The following is a 19906-nucleotide window of genomic DNA, read 5'->3' as shown; positions in this document are numbered from 1 at the left end:
TATTCTATTCATATTTTTCATATCATAAATTGAATGGTACAAGTAAACATATTTTATTTATATAGTTGGTTAAGTCATTCTTTAATAGGCTTTGTTGTTATAAAATTAATATTAGCATTAACAATACATCTAATTTGACATTTACTACTCGCAGCATAAAAATCATATTGTTTTTCTTAAATGAACCGTACCAACTTACTAAATAAATAGTTTTTGCATTCTTCCATGATATAGGTCAAAATCAGAAATCATTTATGATTGTTCTGACTTAGTGTGTATATGATGTAGAATATTCTTGTAGTAGAGAAGAAAAATTTATCATTCGACAATATATTGAGTTTAATTAGTAGAATATCGTAGATCAAAAGTGAAGCCACACAGATACTCAAATTGTTTCAGAATCTGTTTGATTAACCCGCCGGGGCAAAGACAGATCTGGTGATGAATATCAAAGAGTTCTTCTCATGAATAAATCGCTCTTTGGTTATTCGCCACGGTCGCTAAAAAGCTCAATGATCAAACGTGATCGTCATAATTCACACTCGGTGGTCGTCCAAGTTCTTAATCAAATTTTAATATCTGTATTTTTAATAGGTAGAATATTTCTTCGGCTTTATGACCTTAACAGTTCATTGTCATTAATTATTATAACCTTCTGTTATGGTAAAATTGTATATAAAAGATTTGTTACTTTCCAAAAAATAGGTATTCATATGAATGTGAAGTCTTAGATCACAATGAGTTTACTTAATTGATAACTGATGATGTCAAATAGGCATATTTATATTGAAGTTCGTTTGAAAAATGTTCCTATTTATCATTCCTTATTATCATTGCATCAATTAATTGTACATATCAGAACCCAGAAAGGGTTTTAAAGGCTAATGAATAAGACTCCATCCGCTTCCAAGTTGGAGTTCAACTGGGGAGCCAGTGAGAGTCCATTTTTTTTTTCATTGCTATGATGCCTAGACTACTTGTATCATACCAATATGAATAAAAGAACATTCATAAATATTTGTGTGCGATTGTTAGCAGAGATGGTCATGAAGTGAACAGCGTTATGAAGGCTAACCTAACATATCAGCCACATAATTAGAAATAAGGAGATTAATTGTACCACCAAATTGCGGTCATAGGATTGAACCTTTGGCAGAGGTTTTCACGGCAGTCAATCAATGCTACTTTAATGTTTATTTATCGATTACCCGCTGAAATATGCATCACCGTAAGCCAGAATAAAGAAGACTCCCCAGGGGTGCCTCATCGATCTGCAGGCCGATGTTGAGGAAATCAGAAACGATTATTCACGAGGAAAGGAAAGAAAAAACAAATCCCTAGGGCCAGGAAATGAAAAGATATTTATTTCTATAAACAAAAGTTGTCTCGAAGCCGGATTGGGATTAGAACAGAGGTTGTTGAGTTGGGGCGCAAAGTTTGTCTTCTGTCAATACAACTTTCCTCTCTTATTGATTCTTTAAATATTTCTACAGCCTCTGTATTATTATTTCTTTCTGTCCTTCGGTTCTTCTGATAATAATTGGAAATGGCAAATGAACCTTGCTATAACAACATTTGAAAAAAAAAAACCCTCAAAATAGCTTATATTCCAAGTTTTATCAGAAAACTGAAAACTCATAGGAAACGTGGAAAAACTGACTTGAAGTTAATATGAAGGGTATGAGATTCATAAAGGTTTTAGGAAAAATATATATATATTTTTTTCACTGTTCTTCAAGATGGTTGTCTACGCCCAATCACCATTTTTGAAAGATAATGTAGATACTCGATTTTTAGATGTGTGAACAATAATAAAATAGGAGTAGACTTTTAAAAACATCAATGTATTTTTATTTTTTTTTTATTAAAACGTTTAAACCATTATTGGAAATAACTATTTCCCATCTCTACTAATGTACTAGCATTTTATATTAAATCATTCCAGATAATTCGTTGTAATCATAATGTTTTCTTTATATTACGTTTAATGAAAAAGTATTTAAATTTTTAAATATAATCCTGTCATCACTTTAATGTTCTAACCCAAAACAAGAATATCTTAATTACAGCAATCTTTAACCTGGATTTACCTTGATCGAAACAAGGTTTTCGCTTGTACACTACCTGAAATTTCCTTCCTCCGGTGGGACATGATTAATAGTAGGTGATCAGCGAGACGTGAAGAGGCTGGGAATATATAGGGCCCGATGGAGGCTAATGTTGGCATCGTGTAGGCTAACCATTAGGCTAAATTGAATGCTGGGATTAGGCTATTGTAGCTAGCTGTGAGCCCGGCCCTTATGCTCTCGGCTAATTCGCTCTGTTTCAGCTTCCCCAGTTTGGCCATGTCTGGTTTTACGGGTATCCTTGTTCGTGTTAATGGTCTCGTCGGAATTGATCAGATTTACATCAATATTCAGAAAATTGTGTCTTTATCACATTTTTATTGTTTCTCTAATAGGATCAGGATAAATGCCAAAATCATTTATTCTAAAAATGTATCAAAATATTTAGTGTTGGTTTTAACTGGCTTTTCCGGGTCATAGTCAATCGTGTTCTTTTTAGATACTTAGACTGCTATTTATATAAAACTTTCAATTATTGATGCTGGTAATAACAGTGGCTTTGGAAAGTGCATTCTTTGTTAATATACCTTTGGGCTAATATGGCAAGAATATAGGTCATTCCTATAAACGTTGTGATTTCGAGATAGATAGCCATTCAATGACATCTCAACAATAGCACATGGTATCGAACGATTACTATCAGAAAATTGCTTTAATAATTTACTAAATTGATATACTATTTACTAATAAAAAGATCACAGCGCAGTTTTTAATTTAAAACAAACACCATAAAGTTACTTTTAAAGAAACTCATATGGGATCAAATGTGTAATGACAGAGCAATACAAATTTGATCGTCATTCAATCACAGATTCGTTTGATCTAAAATAAAATAAAACTTAATTGCTCTGATTTGCCACTTCAAGCCTTTATCTTTTCCATTTATCAATTATTTGCACATTCTATAACAGTGAAAAATGTTTTCCATCTCTATCTTTACTGCGTTTCATATGATTCCAAAATAAATGTAGTAGAACCATAATTAGTTTGAATATTTTAGTTTTTTATAGACGGTTTAGCTATTTTTGTATGTCTGAATCATCACTCATCTGATAATAATAGAGACGGTTTAAAAGAGTAAGTTTATATAATATTGTTGAAGTTTATTTCATTTTCTGGGCTTAGTTGAGATACACCACTACACCTAACAAGTGTTATAAATGTTAGGAGCTATTTTTGAGAAGCATCATATCTCTGAGATACACCACTTTTCCTTCAAAGACGTCACAGATTAGATAAAATTAAATCCCTAAACTTATATTTTTATTTATTTAATTTTTTTAATAAAATAAAATATTGTGATATGCCTTAAAATACCACTCATTAGTAATAAATTATTTTTTCAGTCATAAATCTCATTCACTTTATTGTCAGTCAGTGGTCTAGGGCCTTTAGCGGTGTGAAGGTGCTTTATTCTTGGTTAAAACAATATCCAAAGTTGAGAAGTCTTCCATTAAACTTTTTTTAAAAATAAGATGTTGATCCGATATGTGCCGAAGAAAAATTATAATTTTATTATCAATCTGTTAATGTCATTTATTTATAATTTATTTTTTCCGAATGCAAAATAATTATATTTCTTGAAAAAAACCCCAATCGAAAAACTGTTATTTTGGGCAGTTAAAACCATCAAGTCAAACCAAAAGTTTAAACGGCATAACCGAAAAAAGGTATTTTTCCAATAACCATCCCTCCATCTCATACAGATAATAATCCCTTCTGATAATAACCTGGAGGATCATCCCTTCTATCATAACGATTTCATTTGCATGGCAAAAACGTGCTGTTGCTGTGTGATTATTGCGAGAGTTATAAGCAGCATATACTTCCAATAGATTTGACTACGGATAATGCAAATATGGCCACAACAATACAGATATACGAGTTTTTCTTCTACCGTCTCGTTTTATTGTTTACTAGATGGTTTTAATTAATCTGTGGTTATATTTGCCAAATCGTAGTGATTCCCTGTTGAAATAAAAAAGACGAATAACAAAATATATGTATAAATTACAATTTAAAAATACATGTTTAACTGAATCATAATTTTCGAAGCAAAGTTTCGCTATTAAATGGTTTCCAGCGGACTCATCCCTCCCCTTTAAGACAAACATCCTTGATTAACCCCTTAACAAGGATGGAATAGCAAGACGGACCCCCCAGCGGTTTAGCAACTCTGCTAAATTGTACGATTCCCCAAACGGTTGTCACTTAGCGGTAACATCTCGGCATGATATATTAACCAAGTTCCAGTCGAATCTAAGTTAGGCCCTCTGAAGGTAGATTGCTTTTTGATATCAAAGAGACTTCTCCAGCTCTCGTCATAAGCGGATTATTCCAGTTCGGAACGACAAAACGCTTTCATTAGTGCCGGCGATATCCATATCTATCCCCACCCCCTGCATTCTCGGTTCCGGAGAATGCAGGAATGCAGGTACTAGGGGCAATCTCCCCTCACGATATATATTCAAATCCGTCCTTCCCAATCGCATTACCGGGGGAGTGTCTCCTTTTATTAGTAACGTAAATCTCTTATCCAACGTGTGAATGGGAAAAGTTTGAGTAATCATATTCGGAGGGGCTCTGTAAATATGTTCTCTTTTTTTGCCACCTTTTAATAAGAGATGAAACATTGTTTGAAGGATCACAGAAAAAAAAGCATGCCACCTCTTCAGATTCTCCCCTTTCCATATTTTTCCTATAAAAAACGCAAAAATATACTCAGTATTTTCACTGGAAGAATACACCAAATAAAACCAAAACCTTTTGAATTCATTTTATTTTTGGTATTGAATGATTTTTACTTCGAAAAAATAGAAACAGTTGTAGCTTCTTCTCTTTTAATGGTTTCTGTCGTGAAAATACTATCTTACATGTTGGTTAACATTATTTCAGTATCGCAGTAGTGGCAGCTAAATGCTTCATGTAAACCCCTTGACACAGAACTGTTGAACTTTATATCTCATGACAGCAACCTAACATTCAACTTATAACATGTATGTTCTCCTTTTGTCTTCGATAATACTTTTTTAATCATATATGATGATCAATTTTTACGGATCTCCGTGTTGCAAACGACTAATGCCTTCGCTTTCGTTTTATTGGTATTCGTAATTTATTTACCAGACTAGAGATAATTATATAGGACAGTTCACAATAGGGATTGATTGTTAATAGACTATCATTTTTTGTTTTAACCAGTTACTAACCGCTATGTAGATTGATACGGTAACCTACAAAAATTGGCAATATTTTTCCAACTTGGGATTAATAGTCATTTAAAAGTTATAACAATTAAAAGATAACAACTAATTTTGTGGTACAACAACTAAATTGGTCTTGGAATCATTTCTTTTAGTTACAATCCTCGACTGCTAACATAGCATCTCTAGATATGAGATAGCTACTATTTTTAAGATTTAATTTTACAATGTTAGAATTCTACCAATGGGTAGTTTCTTTACATGCTTTATCATATCATTATGATCTTATTTCAAATTTGCTTGTTGTATTTTATTTACAGCTGTAAATATCAATAAATAAATTAATTTAAAAAAAATGTTTGCAATTATTTTTGAACTGTTTTTATGTATTTCATCAAATCAAATCATAGTAGTTCCATTTATCTACGTCATTTTCAAAATCAACTTTTCTCAATAATATAATATAGATATATAAATTATATCTCATGCGGTAATTCCATTTTTTAGACTTTTAAAAATTTTCTATAGATCCTTTTTTATTGTTATAATATTTGTTTAAATTATACATAAACTAAATTACAAGTTTCTATGTCATCCCGATGAAGATCCGCTCAGGGAGCGAGCAATACCATTTAACCACATCAGCTATTTATCAGAACTTGGAGATGGAGCCCAGGAGATGTCAGTCAGTTCTCATTGCATTATAGAATCCTCTAAATCATGTCTAGTCTGGTTTGAATGCAACTGTCTACTGTCATTGTGATAGGGAGTACCAGAACATCAATAACACTCAATAGGTTTGAGAGAACGAAGGAAGATGCGGAATATCACAAAGAAAGTCCCTGATATTACTGATAAACTATATTTTTAATGTGTTTGGTTATTGTTGGACTGGATTATTAGTTCTTGCTAAGATTTTTCAATATCCCTTATTATATATTCTTGATTACCTTAATAATTGCAATTAAAACATTAGGTTACAATGTATGATATGTTTTTATCTTGAAATGTGAAATAGGAAATTGAGGGTTGGTATCTAAAACTTATATAGAATATATTTAATAAAATCATTTTTTTCAGGATGTCCATTTCTCCCCACACATATACCTAGGCGTAGCCTCCCTCCCTATTCCAAAAAATTTTTTTACCCACCTCACTTATAGAGTAAAAATGGATTCATCCATATATTATATTATTTGTTTATGTAGAAAAGTGTATTAGCATTTTTTTCCTTGTTTTCAAGTTAGAAAATCCCCACGCCCAAATAAAAACCCTCTAAAAATATGATACCCCCCAAAAATTCACAATCCAGTTAAAATATGCCGCCTTAATAATTTTTAAAGCACAACCTGCGATATCCAGCACTCTTCTGGGTGATCCTGCTGCAACTTTATAGAAAATAATTATTATAGTTGTATTGTTTCAATGTACTTAACAAAAATATTAAATAATTGACAGAATATTTTAAAGAAATTAAATATTTCTTATAACTAAAATTGTATCCAGTAAAATATGCAAAATTAAATTATATTTTTGTTACATTGTTTTATTGAGGGGTTATGCATACATTGCAAAACTACCATCGCATCATATAGTTTCTGTTTTAATAATTAATAAAATTATTTTATCGATTAGTTTGATAAATAATACGAGTTGTTGGTTTATGAAGTTAACAATAGAACATTTGAAGAATATAACATGTATTAACCAGCTATTCCAAAACCTTTTTTAGGTTTTCCAAAACTTCGTTGATTGTAAATTTAAAAAAAAACATTTCCCGCGCACAATGCAGGCCAGCTGGAGACAGACAATAGATTGCCTCCAGCCTGCATCCATCTGCATGCAGGTGCATGTCTTGTCTAATTAGTGATAACATCTACATGCTTCTTCCGAGGCACATTCTTCAGCCCTCTTCTTTTTAGTCCGTTCTCAGGAATGGCAATACGAAGCCTCTGTACCCTGCAATGAAGAAGTCACGTTGTATGTAACGTTACCTCATGTGGTTAATATTCTTTTGAATCCATAATATCCTTTTAATTTTATATGATTCATTATTTAAAACAATTAATGCTAATTACATGTTCGTCCTTCGCAACCTTAACTACCGGACTTACTGCTCCTATTTTCTGCTCACTAAGCACTCGATAAATCGTTCCGACATGTTCTCTGATCTCGTAGCAATAAATCGATAAGATTAATCGAACCAGTCTATCAGTAATCGTTGATACTTTAAGTTGGATAAGTTCGATTCAAGGTGAGTGAGAGATATAGATAAACTGAATTTAAATTATTACTGTTCTCTTTGCTATTTGCTTAGAATATTGATTTGACTTTTCTCGGAACGTTCTACGTTCTTCTCATTTCATAACATCATTGCAACTCTTATTAAAAAAAAAAATTGATGCAGCACAAAATTCTGATATTTCAGGAACCACGATTAATATATATACTGTTTTTCTCTTATTAGGAATAGTGGTAATACGATCTTATTTTACTGTTTCATTATAGGTCATAAAACGGATTTTTACTGCAATTAAATCCAAAGTTATTTATTTTGTCTATCAAATAAATTTTAAAGTGGTTAATCCAGTTAGCTAATACTTTAACAACTGTGCTCCCTGAGGTTCATGTGCCCCTCAGAGGCCTCAGCCCTTAACCAAGAACTCCGACAAGGAGTCCGTTTAACCCCTCGTTAGGGGGTACGCACGGCTAGCAGCGAACCTAATGCGTTGAGCAAGCAGCCCGCTCTGCACAAACAGGCCAAATCAGCTTAACTGTTAACTGTTAACTGCTAACTGCTCACCGTTACCAGCCCTGTTTTCTATCCTATCTGCCAATTAGTAACTCTCCAAATCCTTTCTTTATCAGTGTTATTTTCATAACAATTTGCCTGGTGGCTCCCCTAAATGAACTGTCGTTTCATAATTAAGTTTTACCAGGAGCGTTCTTCCTCGTAGGATGGGTATTACGATTAATAAATAATAGAACGTTTCGGTACAATAATGTTGAAGACAGCAAATTTCAATTTCGCTAATCAAATCTAAATCACCCTTAAGCTCAATTTTAACAGTCATCATACTATTAACTTTAAAAAGCTCATTATGTGTATGTTTATATTATTTACATGAAATACATATTTAATTTATAATACTTTTCTATATTTATCTTTTATTTTCTAAAACGTTCTACGTTATCAATCTAAAGACGGTGATAAGGTATGGTTAAACAGGTTGTCACAACTCGATTGACACCCGTTATTCTAAGAGATATTAGAGAATTTCAAAATAAAACTAGTTTGGTCTTAATTATAGTGGATAAAATTTCTTTTATTAGTAAATCGACTTATAAATATATTCCAGCTCTACTAATTCTGGAATTTTCAAGATCGTATGGAAGAAACATGTATCGTTGGTTCCTGAAACTGATTTTATTTTTGCATCAAGTAAAAATAATACCTATTACAATGATAAATTTATATTTAAATTAGTTTTCTTCATATAAATCAGTAATTATGCAAATTTTTTTTCGGTTTGGTACATATATTCTATTTATTAATGCGGTATTATATTATTTGGATTTCTATTTTCTGTTCATTCAGTACAAGCTTAAAAATTCACGTGTATATTAATTTATATTGTACTATTAAATTTGTTAAAACTAATTGAAAACTTTAAACAAAAGACCGAAGAAGAGGAAGGTAAATGTTTAAAAAATAAAAAGGAAAAAAATACATGACATGTTTAATTAATGTGGGCAATAAATCATGGAGAGAACTTAGAGATAAACGGTAGGCTTTTTAATTTTATATTCTGGTCCTGACAGAACCATTGTTGACTACACAAAAACCTTTGTGATTCGCCTATTATTCCTCGTGATGTGTCCCTGTATCTTGGAGATATTGCCCTCTGCCGCTGTAGGAGTTCCGCTTTGATATATCAGCGGTTCAGGTAGCCTCTGTCATTAGGATATGCCAAGCCTGCACGATTCTAGAGCTTAACCTCAGTCCAATAGGTCCTCAAACAATTTATGTTTCTTATGAAATTATGTACCAATGTTTTGTAATTAGAAAGTAATTTATAAGTGAGAAATCCAACCTCGCCTCTTCGAAACCTACCCTCCTCACTTTTTTTTATATTCTTGGTGTTATAATAAAAATTTAAACAATTTTAGTCAGTAAAATGTACGTAAAACTGAAATGTAAAAAAAAAAATGTAAATGGTACGCTGAATTATGACCAGTATTGTTACCAATTTCTTGTAGTCTTAAAACTTAGGAAAAAGTACCTATTATTACACCAATTTATGTAATATTTGTAAGTGTGTATATTTATTTATACCTTACTCAGGCCTTTCATCCCATTATTTTCCGTCTACCCCACGCTTAACTTATTTTCATCATTTGCTAGTTATAGATACAACAGTTGTTAAAATATGAGAGATACATTTATACTTTTTTTTACATGTTAATTATAATTTATAATTAATTATTATTAATCTATTTTACAGTGAACGGAGGTTGGTCTCCATGGCAGCCTTGGTCCGAATGTAACGCCAGGTGTGGGCGTGGAGTGCAGAAGAGGACTCGAACCTGCAGCAACCCTGCACCGCTCAACGGAGGTAAACCTTGTCAGGGACCAGCCGTGCAGAAGGACGACTGCACATCCTCTTGTCCAGGTATGTCTTTATTTAATTTAATATGTATAATCAAATTTAATTTATTTAGTTTTGTTCTGATTGGGGGAAATAATTACCGCATTCATTATGAGCAGTATCTCTTACACAACCACAAACAGATACCCCAGGAATATTATTTATTTTCTGGTGTACCGCTATTTTATGCAAAAAAAAAAAAATCAAATAAATTCTTACTAGAAACACTTCACCTATATATTTTTTAACATTCATTTTACTCATTTAGCATTTTTTGTTAATTTATTAATTTGTACATAATACAAAATTTTGTTTGAGAAAAATTTTTTTAGTAGTTATAAAAAAACTTAGGTCTCAACAAATTATATAAATTAATAAATAATGAAAAATTGTTAAGACCAAATGAATGTTTTTTTATTAATTATTTTTGTTGTATTTTATTTTTATTAAGACCTTGTTTCATATTTAACCGATTTAGCCCGAACCTGATACCAATCATTCCGTTTTTTGTTAATATAATTTTTTCAATTCTAATAAAAAAAAAGTGTTTGCGTACAGTTTTTATTTTGTTATAAAAACGATTAACCTAATTTGAATATAATAATAAAAAAAACCTCCGGCATAGTGCCGAAACATGATAGAAATTAATAAAAGTAATTATTAGGAAATAATAAAAATATAGCCAATTTTATTAGTGAAGTGTTTGGTGTGTCGTCTGACTTCATATATGTTTTTAATAAGCGTGAAATTCTTAATTAAAAATAAAAATTAAGCTCTCAAGATTGAACTAATTAAAAACTACTCAAAAACTTTAAGGAAAAACTTACCATCTACTCATATTATCGGATATAGTGCTAAGCAGCTAATTTATTAATCATCGCCTTCAAGCCTAATTAGTCATGTTTCTCATGTCAGTACTTTTCAAACCTTATCCTAAAATTGAAATATGCGTACAAAACGTTTTTGTTTATAATTTAAGAATGTGGGTTAGCCATACATCACTAAATAATCAGTGACTCTTATCGGAAGTTCATTTTATATATATGACATGATTATTTTTTTATGATCTCTTATGAGTTTAGTATTAATTAAGAAATTTATGCAGTTATCGTTACTTTACTAAATTAATAAAATACCTTCAAGGTAGTTTCATTTTTTTTGTTTCAATTCATTTCGTGGGAACTACGTTGCTGCTCCAAAAATCAGAGTTGTTTAACACCATCTAAAAGTTTAATTTTTAACTGAAAATAGTGTCCTTAAAGATACTCAAGAGTTTTCGATGAAAAAAAAATGTTTTTGTCTTTACTTATAATTTTTAATTATCTAACATTCCTTTTAGTTTTCCGAAACTTTAAAATTGACCATCTTCTCTTTTTGGCAAAGCCTTAAATTCCATGGTGTAAAAAATCTGCTCAATTCTTTCATCTTAAAATAAAAAGTGATAGTAGATACATTTTATTTCTTAGGATTTGAATGGCTGACAAAGAGTTAGATTTTTTTTTTGTTGATAAATTGAAAGTCTTGTTTTCATTCAAAAAGAACCTTATCACTATTTTTTTTTTTTAATTTGAATAAATTCATTATATATCGTATATCTCTATAGCTTTCCAGTTCCGACATAAGTAGATTCGCCTAGACAGCCAGCGACCAGCTGCAGACCGTACCATACCATATATAACCCAACCAAGCCTCAATAGAAACGGATCCGCTTCTGAATTATTTGTCCTTCGGTCCTCATAGCCTTTGCAGGATCAGACCTTTCTTTTATTTTATTCCTTCGCTAATCCCTTATTCCTGCCTAGGTGGTCTCTCATTCCCAACTCGCTTCTTATCCTGCCTGTCTCTTCCATGGTATATCGTAATGGTTAGCCTTTGACAATAATATATAGTTGAGGATCTTTCTTCTAGCTAAAGATAGATTGAACTTTAGATTTTAAAAGACGTAAATAAATAAATAAAGTAAAAACAAAGTCCTTTTAGTGAAACAAAAATTGTATATAATTATTCTATAGTAATTGATCTACATATGGTAATTGATTCATACTTCAACTTCAGCACTGAACTTTTTATTATCGATTAAAATTATAAAGCAGATGTTGAAATTCATTTAACTGTTACTTCCATAGCTTATGATGCTGCTGAATTTTTTATTTGAAATGAGATATGATTTTTATGAATGATGCAATTTTTGAGATTTTCAGTTTGCATTTAAAATATTTACAGCAACTCTTTCATTTAATAATATATAAATTAATAGTCGTTTACTAAAAATCTATTATTAGACTTAACGTTAATTATATAGGTAATATTATTTATTGGAAACTTATAAAGAATACCGTACTTATCATAGTGGCTTAAGGATCATACCGTAGTTGTATTTTTTTGTATATGAATGGGAATATAATAAGTTTTATTTAGATCTTCAAAAGTCTATGTTAGTATCTAACTGTTGAAGTAGACCTGATTGCTGCTTTATTCAGAGTTTTAACTCGTTGAGTTTTATCCTTTGTCTCTCAGCCGAGTACTCCAGCAGGTCCTGTATTAATACACTCGATAAATTTTCTCTATATTTAATTACGAAATTGGTTCAATTAACTTTGTTCCGTATAAAGCAGACTTTATATGATCAATTTCCTTTTTCAGCAGCTCATATTACTCTCACCATTCTTTGTTAATTATATATAATTCTCTCCTACTGCTATACGATCTACCATGTAACTTTTTTAAATTTATTTATTGCCATTGACAACGGTTCATATTAGTACTTCTAGTAAATTGGATGTAAGATCATCATGCTATAATACAGGTATGTAAAGAAACTACCCATTCATTGCACTCTAATAGCATTTTTATATTAGATGGTCTCGAGGCCATATTCTTTTCAGGCGCCTCGGAGGATTGTCAGAAATGGAAAAAGAAGCAAGGTTAAAAACTAGTGCGTTTGGGAGTTTATAATGGAAAGATTGACTGAATACGATAGGAATTCTTTGGTTTAGTGGAGCCCCAAAGATCAATTCTGTATGTCCAGATAGGCCTTATTATAGTTATGAAAATCAGTTTTTTGAAATAGATTGGAAGTTTAGACCGTTTGTCAAGTAAGTGCTGTAATAGTCAGAATTAACGCGCAGTTTCCTGTCTTTTCAGTCTTACGTGAGGATTCCAATTTGTCGCTGGTCCAGATGTAGTAAAAGGCAGCCGATCTGTTCAACAGGGATAAGGGCAACATTATTAAAGGATACTTTAGGGCAGTCGGGAGGTTTACGAGGGTAAAGGTGACCTGAAGGGATTTATTTTAATCCTCTAATTTTGACACTGCTTTTGGAGGGTTTTGATATGGGATTGGAGAGTTTGGGATGCAATTAAAAGGTTATAATTAACTGGGTGTCATCGGCATACGTGGTGAGGATGTAACATTTAAAAATCGAGTCTACCATTTGCATCATACATTAAAATTATAAATAAAAATAATTTTATTTATTTTTTCTATTTCATAATCTAGTTTTCATATTGGTCTAAACCTTGTATTTTTCTTATTTTTCCTCCTCTGCTTAGATATTATTTAAATTTCTAATCAATAAAGGTAGGAAGAGAATAAAAAAACGAATTTATAAGGTATATATATCGTATCTTTTAAATACCAGAAATATAAAATTCTCTAAGAAAGAGTAAATATTTGTTGGAGTGCACAGGAAAATTAACTGTTGTTTTTAAAATTAACTTCATTTTTAGGCATTGAGAAATTTTACTCAACTAACTGAAATGTTTCGAAATAAATATGCAAAAACTTCTATAGATAGACTGTTCTGACCAGCATTTAGATAAAGGATGTGATCTATTAAGAATTGCCTTCAATTACCTGTTTTTTATCACCATTCAATACAGTCTAGATTCGATGATGATAATCTAAGACCCCAAAATAAAATGTTTAATATATTTTTTTTATAGTGAAATATGTCCTATTTATTTACTGGTGATGAGAAAATAAAATGGAAAGGCTATTATTATATTATAATAGTTTCATTACAGGTACTTTTACCACTACTTCTTAATAATTTATTCCAAATTCTTGACATTCCTAATGTCTAAGAAGTACTATTTCCCTCTTATTTCGTGATGACGATGTTTTTTTATTTTTTTTAGTCTCAAAGCATCCGAAACTTGCAAAATAAAATCAAATAGCTAAAAAAAAAAAAGGGACACTCTGTTTCTACTTTAGATCGTTTAGGAAGTAAAATGAGTACCGACATTTCACCAATAATAATTTAAACGAATGTTTAAAATGTCAGGAAATTTATAATGATCTATTTGTGTTGAATAAATATGATTGTTTGCGCCGGTTCGACGGCTGACAGATCCAACAACCGCTAGTCATGGCACCACTTCATCACCCTAATAGGGACCTGTCACTAGTTGTTGACTCGATAGTGCCACCAATAATCGATAATTTAATTACTGTCGATAGTAGAAGATTGGGCGGCAGTTACTGCTTGTTAAGGAGCGCCGACAGAAGACGTCAGCCATTTCACTGAATGGAAAGTCTTGCCTCTTTCGATAATTATCTAATGATTATAGTTCCCAGTTTATATATGATCTCATTAAACGTGTTTCAAAACGACTTGATCCATTTCGTGTTCATTTATAATTACAAACATATGTATCTTAACACGCTGAATACTACGTTACGATAGGGCAGCTTGGTCACCTGTATGTGGGTGAAATGACGACAATCCCGTTAAATTAGTTTTTTTTTCCTTTTCAAATTAACATTACATAAAATTATTGCCAGTAGGACCCGAGTTAGCAATCTACTTTTAGTATAAACTTATATTTCTATCAGTTATTCAACGTTGATAAATAATTTGGAACTTATACGTGACTTAACAGATTCACACTGGGCGATGAGCATGTAAAACTGCCCAAAGCTATGAAAACAATAAATGGCTGTTGATCCTCATTTTAAACTGTCAGATAACCTAAAGATTCAAAGTTATTCAAATTCAATGGTTAGTCATTGAGGGAGTCAAGAAAGATGGAGTTCTGAACAGATGGAGACGATCCTTGTCAATTTTTTTTTTGGACGAATCGGCTGTACAATAAGAAATAGTTTAAATAGATCATGAGTATCTGCGCTATGAAGATAAAATGTGTGGTATAGTTAGAAAAAAAGAAGAAAAACCGAGGAGAAAAAAATATTAAAATGTTTACATTAATTCCAATAAAAGGATATTTTAGGGAATACGGCAAAAAGTTTATTTAGGGCATGGAATTATATCTACAATTAGGTCTTAATTATTTCTTATACTGTTATGAAATATTTAGTTTCTTATTTCATGCATACTCGCCTCGTTTGTGAATACCGTATGTGAGTCTTTCGCTCCAAATATTAACCTTCCTGCATTAAATCGTAGCTCTGTTGAAACATACCCTTCACATTTCGCTTTGATCCCTGACCCGTAATAGTTAACGCCGAAAGCACAGAGGATCATAATTGATAAAGCTAACCGACATAGACCGAAGAGACCGCAAAGAATCAAACAGTGCCTAGGACATTAATGAAGTAGCAAGCCCTGTCGCCATTGTGCCTGTACACTGTACCCTTTCCCTTCCATTCTTCTCGCTAATTGTTTAATTATATCTTTAATCATCTCTTCTCCTTTGTCATTTCCTTCGTTATCCCGCCCCTCTTCGGTTATTAAAACTGGGCCCCCAGTACAGTTGTTTATTATAACGATTCGTTGCTTTAAAATTCAGGGGAAAAAAACCTTCTAAGGGTACATGTAATATTTAGGAAAAAAGTAATAACCTAAATGACATCTAGGATCGGTAGTGCTGTCTATCCAAATCGAGAATGATTTCACTCTGATGCACTCGAACTTATTAAATTTTGAGTTCCATTCAAACAAACGATAAACTCCTCCAACTGTTCTTTATACGTTTAGCAAGATAGTAAAAAACGATCGCGTTATATATATACGTTTCCAAAACTGAAGCCAAAAACAAATTTTAGTTGAATCGATTCAACCAAACTAAAAACCTAATTTGAAAATACGATTAGGATTTTAAAAAACTTACTACTTATTAAAATTTCGTTAGTTTCTTCTTTCTTTTTTTCTTGCTATGCTAAACTAAACATGTTGAACTTTCATTATTACTAAAATATTCTTAATAGTGACCAAATATATTCTGGACTACGATTACTTTTCAAAAATGGTAGTATATTACTAAGGAGAACGTTTTGACATTAAAACAGTCTGGAATGGAGATGCAGATGAGATTCAATATAATGTCAATTGATTGGTTGGCATTTACAATTTACTTGGTAATTCATTTCTTTGGTAATTGGTGCTTCGAGTCGTCAAAAATTACTACGAAACCGCTAATGAAAAAATGATTGCTTTAGTGAGCTATCAATGCAGCATAGTAAAATACAAAGACCGTTTTTAATGTTCCAATACATATCGCTTGAATAGAACTATTTACTTATATTATTTTTCATCCCCAAAATGGAAAAAAAGCAACACAAAAACTAAAAACTCAACCATTTTAAAGTTTTATCCAAATTAAAATAAAAAATGCTACATTTTTTTTTTAATTTATTTATTTTTTGTTTATGTTGTTAGTGTGTTTTCCTTCTAATTGTGATATTTTCCGTTTTTGATATTTCACCATTCAGCATAAAATATTCACAGATATTTGTAGCAACATGATTTATGTAATTAAAATCTGGATGACATAGTTTCAAACTTATTAGAAACTGTTTAAATGTAGATTTACAAATTCACAGATTACAATTCATTCCCATCCAGCTATCTTTTTTTAAATTCTCTGGATTGTTTCTGTATCAATAATATTTACTTGATAGATGCATCATTCCATAGTTTCGCCATACTGAATTAGACCACAGCCTCCTTGACTGTACTGTTTGCTCAGGTTGGATGCAAATCGATAGCCGCTTTAAGGAGCCCTGGCTTTTACACAGTGATCCATTTCCTGCGCCGAGTAATGGAAGCGACCGGGGGGTACTCGACCCCCCACGGTCCACTAACTCATAAGGAGTCCCTCAGGGCCGCTCGCTCAGCTCTCTCCTCTTCTCCCGTGTCCTTGTAAATGTTCCATCCTCGAGTTACGATGCAACTTTAGGGGCAATCTATTTCACATTATTGGTTTTGGGGTTAGATTTTATACCCTCATATGAGGAAAGTAATTTTCAATGTTTACAATCTGTTTATTGGTCTTTTCAATTCATTTGATTCAATAGGAACACTACAAAATACACACACATGCACGCGCGCGCACACACATACACACACACATTTAATCTCATTTTAAGATATTTGATTTTACTATTACATTACAGCAGTTCAATATTATTATTTAAATAAAATTAAAGCAACCACTTTTCTTCTAATCATTATTTTTATTAAATATTAATTTTGTGGTTCTTATTTAAAATATTTTATTTTTACTAAGAATTTATCATACTGTACATCAAATGTTCTCAGTTAATTTCTTTTTATAACAAGTAATGTTATATATAATTTAATTTTAAATAATATAATTATATTATGCCTAATATGAATATTATACTTCATATTACATTGCAGTTTATTAGTGTATAATAGAGGCAGCAAGGCAGCCATTTTTAACAGTTATTGGTATGTTATTCATATAAATGAATAAAGTTATTTATTCTCTAATAACTTTCTTCTCCTCTCCCTTCACTTTTTTCCTTCCTATCCTCAATCTCTCTTAACTAAATATTCGTTTGAAGAAGTTTTTCGGGGGTTGCGGTCAGCAAAGAACAACATAAATAAACAAAACCATATTTATTTATTTTATGCCGACGTTTCGACCTGAGTTTCAGGTCTTCATCAGGGGTTGTGGCGTAGAGGAGGGAGGATTAGTACTCTGTGAAGAGTACTAAATATTTGTTTATTCTCAAATTTGTTATTTTTATTGCCTCTTAATTTTTTGTCATTGTTGAAATTATTAAATCTCTTATCAGAAATTCTCCATTGATACAAATAAGAAATGTACTCGCAGGAGAGGCTATACAGCATCCCCATTACCTGGACAAAGACACTCATGAGGCTTTCATTTATTATGAATAGACATTTTCCTAGGGCGATGAAATTGTCCAGCTCCAGAGGCTCGAAATCCATTGGTCTATCAATATGAAGCTTAATCCTACACGATTTCATTATTGCTCGTATTACAGTTCATGATATACATTTATGTATGTCTGAATTTATTTTGTTTATAAATTTCATGTGGTGTATTTAATCTGTTCTTAAACTCAGAGCACTGTTGCTTACACAGGGAAATTCGAGTTAATTAATTCTTGTTATGTAATATAGAATTGGCAAGAGATTCCTTGGAAGCTGAATCTGGGATCCGCGGGCTTCAGTTACCTCGGGTTTGCGGTTAGCCGAAGCTGGGCCGCAGCAGGTAAGCTCGGGTTGGCTCAGACCTGTTTCCTTTGTCGGTATCAACCTGTCACCTGTATCAAGAAACACAATGATTATTTCATAACGTTCCAGGATAAATTAATGATTTATTTTAGTTCATGTTCCATGTCAGTCTAAGGTTAAAATATCTTCAGTCTCTATGATATACTTGTTGCTCTACTTCTTTTGAAGAAAATTGTAAAATATAATTGATATCTCTTGTAACATTTTTCATTGATTTTTGCAACTAATTTTATTATTATTGCTTTCAAGTCATTGAGACTTGTATCTGCAATTTTTAAAAATAAAAAATGTTTTTTAATGTCTTTACTTTTCTTATAATTACACATTTCGGTTAAATTATAGAAACATTTGATTGTATAGCGGGACATTTTCATCCAACCAAAAAATCTTCTGATTTGTATACACATTTTGTAAATATGTAAATCAGGTATCAATAATGTAACTATGCCAATTACTTTTTGTATTGTATTTTAATTGTTATAGATTTGTTGGGCAAAATAATGGCTTGAAGAGGCTAGAAAAGGTTATAATGTTTGAATAGCAGTTCTTTGATTTCCGCTTAAATCGTCCTAAACGGTTAGATCACAATACTTTTTTCACTTAAAACTGTTTACTATAAATTTCCTACATCATTAAGGAAAAATCGATTAAGATATTTTCGCAGATTTTAATTTTTTTAAATTTTATCCATGTTATCAATGAAAAAAATAGTTTTTTTTACTTAAGTTTCTATATGTAGAGTATACTCTTGGCCAAGTCAACTCCAGAGAATTCTAGAACTCAAGCAAGTTCGCCGTCTGTTCGGGACAGAGTTGAAGAAGAAGCTGTACTAGCTATTAGTAAATTAACTCGGGGCTGGGATATAGTAGCTTGAGAAGTTGCCTCTTTGAATGCTAAGTCTCGTCTCAAAATTAATAGAACCGCATGCTAAGTAGGTCGTGGAGGATTTAATGATGCTGTGAATAGATTTGTAGATACTGCAATATGGGCAAAGCCTTTAATGATGAAAGTAATAATTTAAAGTTCTCTTTGATAAATGTTTCTTACATATAAACACCTTCGCTTTATGTTAATATTAATTTTAATCACTTCCTTGTTTAAATCTGAACAGAATCAACTGTTGTGAGGATTTCTCGAATATATTACGCGTCGATGTCGATTTATATCACTGATGCTAAGCAATGTCAGTAATTATCTGGACATTCAAGGATAGAAGCCTACGAGCTTAGCATATGAAATCGTTGACTTATTAATGCCTTGGATACGGCCTGGCTGCCACTATCGGCGAGGTACCAGGCATCGCAGTTACAGGTCACATTGATCAACAGCACCTCATCAAGACTATTTGCATATCGTGGCTGCTATTACAGAGCTGGGAGAGGAACCACCACCAGTTATCGCCAGTCACGGGACCGGTGAGGCGTTACTCCCTCAGGTCACGGGTCGCGGTATCCGTG

General features: G+C 31.8%; 1 protein-coding gene across 3 annotated transcripts in view; it reads left to right on the top strand.

The window, feature by feature from the left end:
• Nucleotides 1–19906, top strand: part of unc-5 — a 544094-nt gene that overhangs the window by 368705 nt on the left and 155483 nt on the right. For all 3 annotated transcript variants that reach the window (XM_014429463.3, XM_014429462.3, XM_014429461.3), the window contains exon 6: nt 9835–10002. In XM_014429463.3, the coding sequence (XP_014284949.1) occupies nt 9835–10002 (168 nt within the window). The remainder of the gene's footprint in view (nt 1–9834; nt 10003–19906) is intronic.

This window comes from Halyomorpha halys, unplaced genomic scaffold, assembly GCF_000696795.3.
Source record: "Halyomorpha halys isolate HHAL.00 unplaced genomic scaffold, Hhal_1.1 Scaffold802.1, whole genome shotgun sequence".
Lineage (NCBI taxonomy): Eukaryota > Metazoa > Arthropoda > Insecta > Hemiptera > Pentatomidae > Halyomorpha > Halyomorpha halys.
The sequence above is the reverse complement of the archived record's forward strand: the minus strand, read 5'-3'. Positions and strand labels throughout refer to the sequence as shown.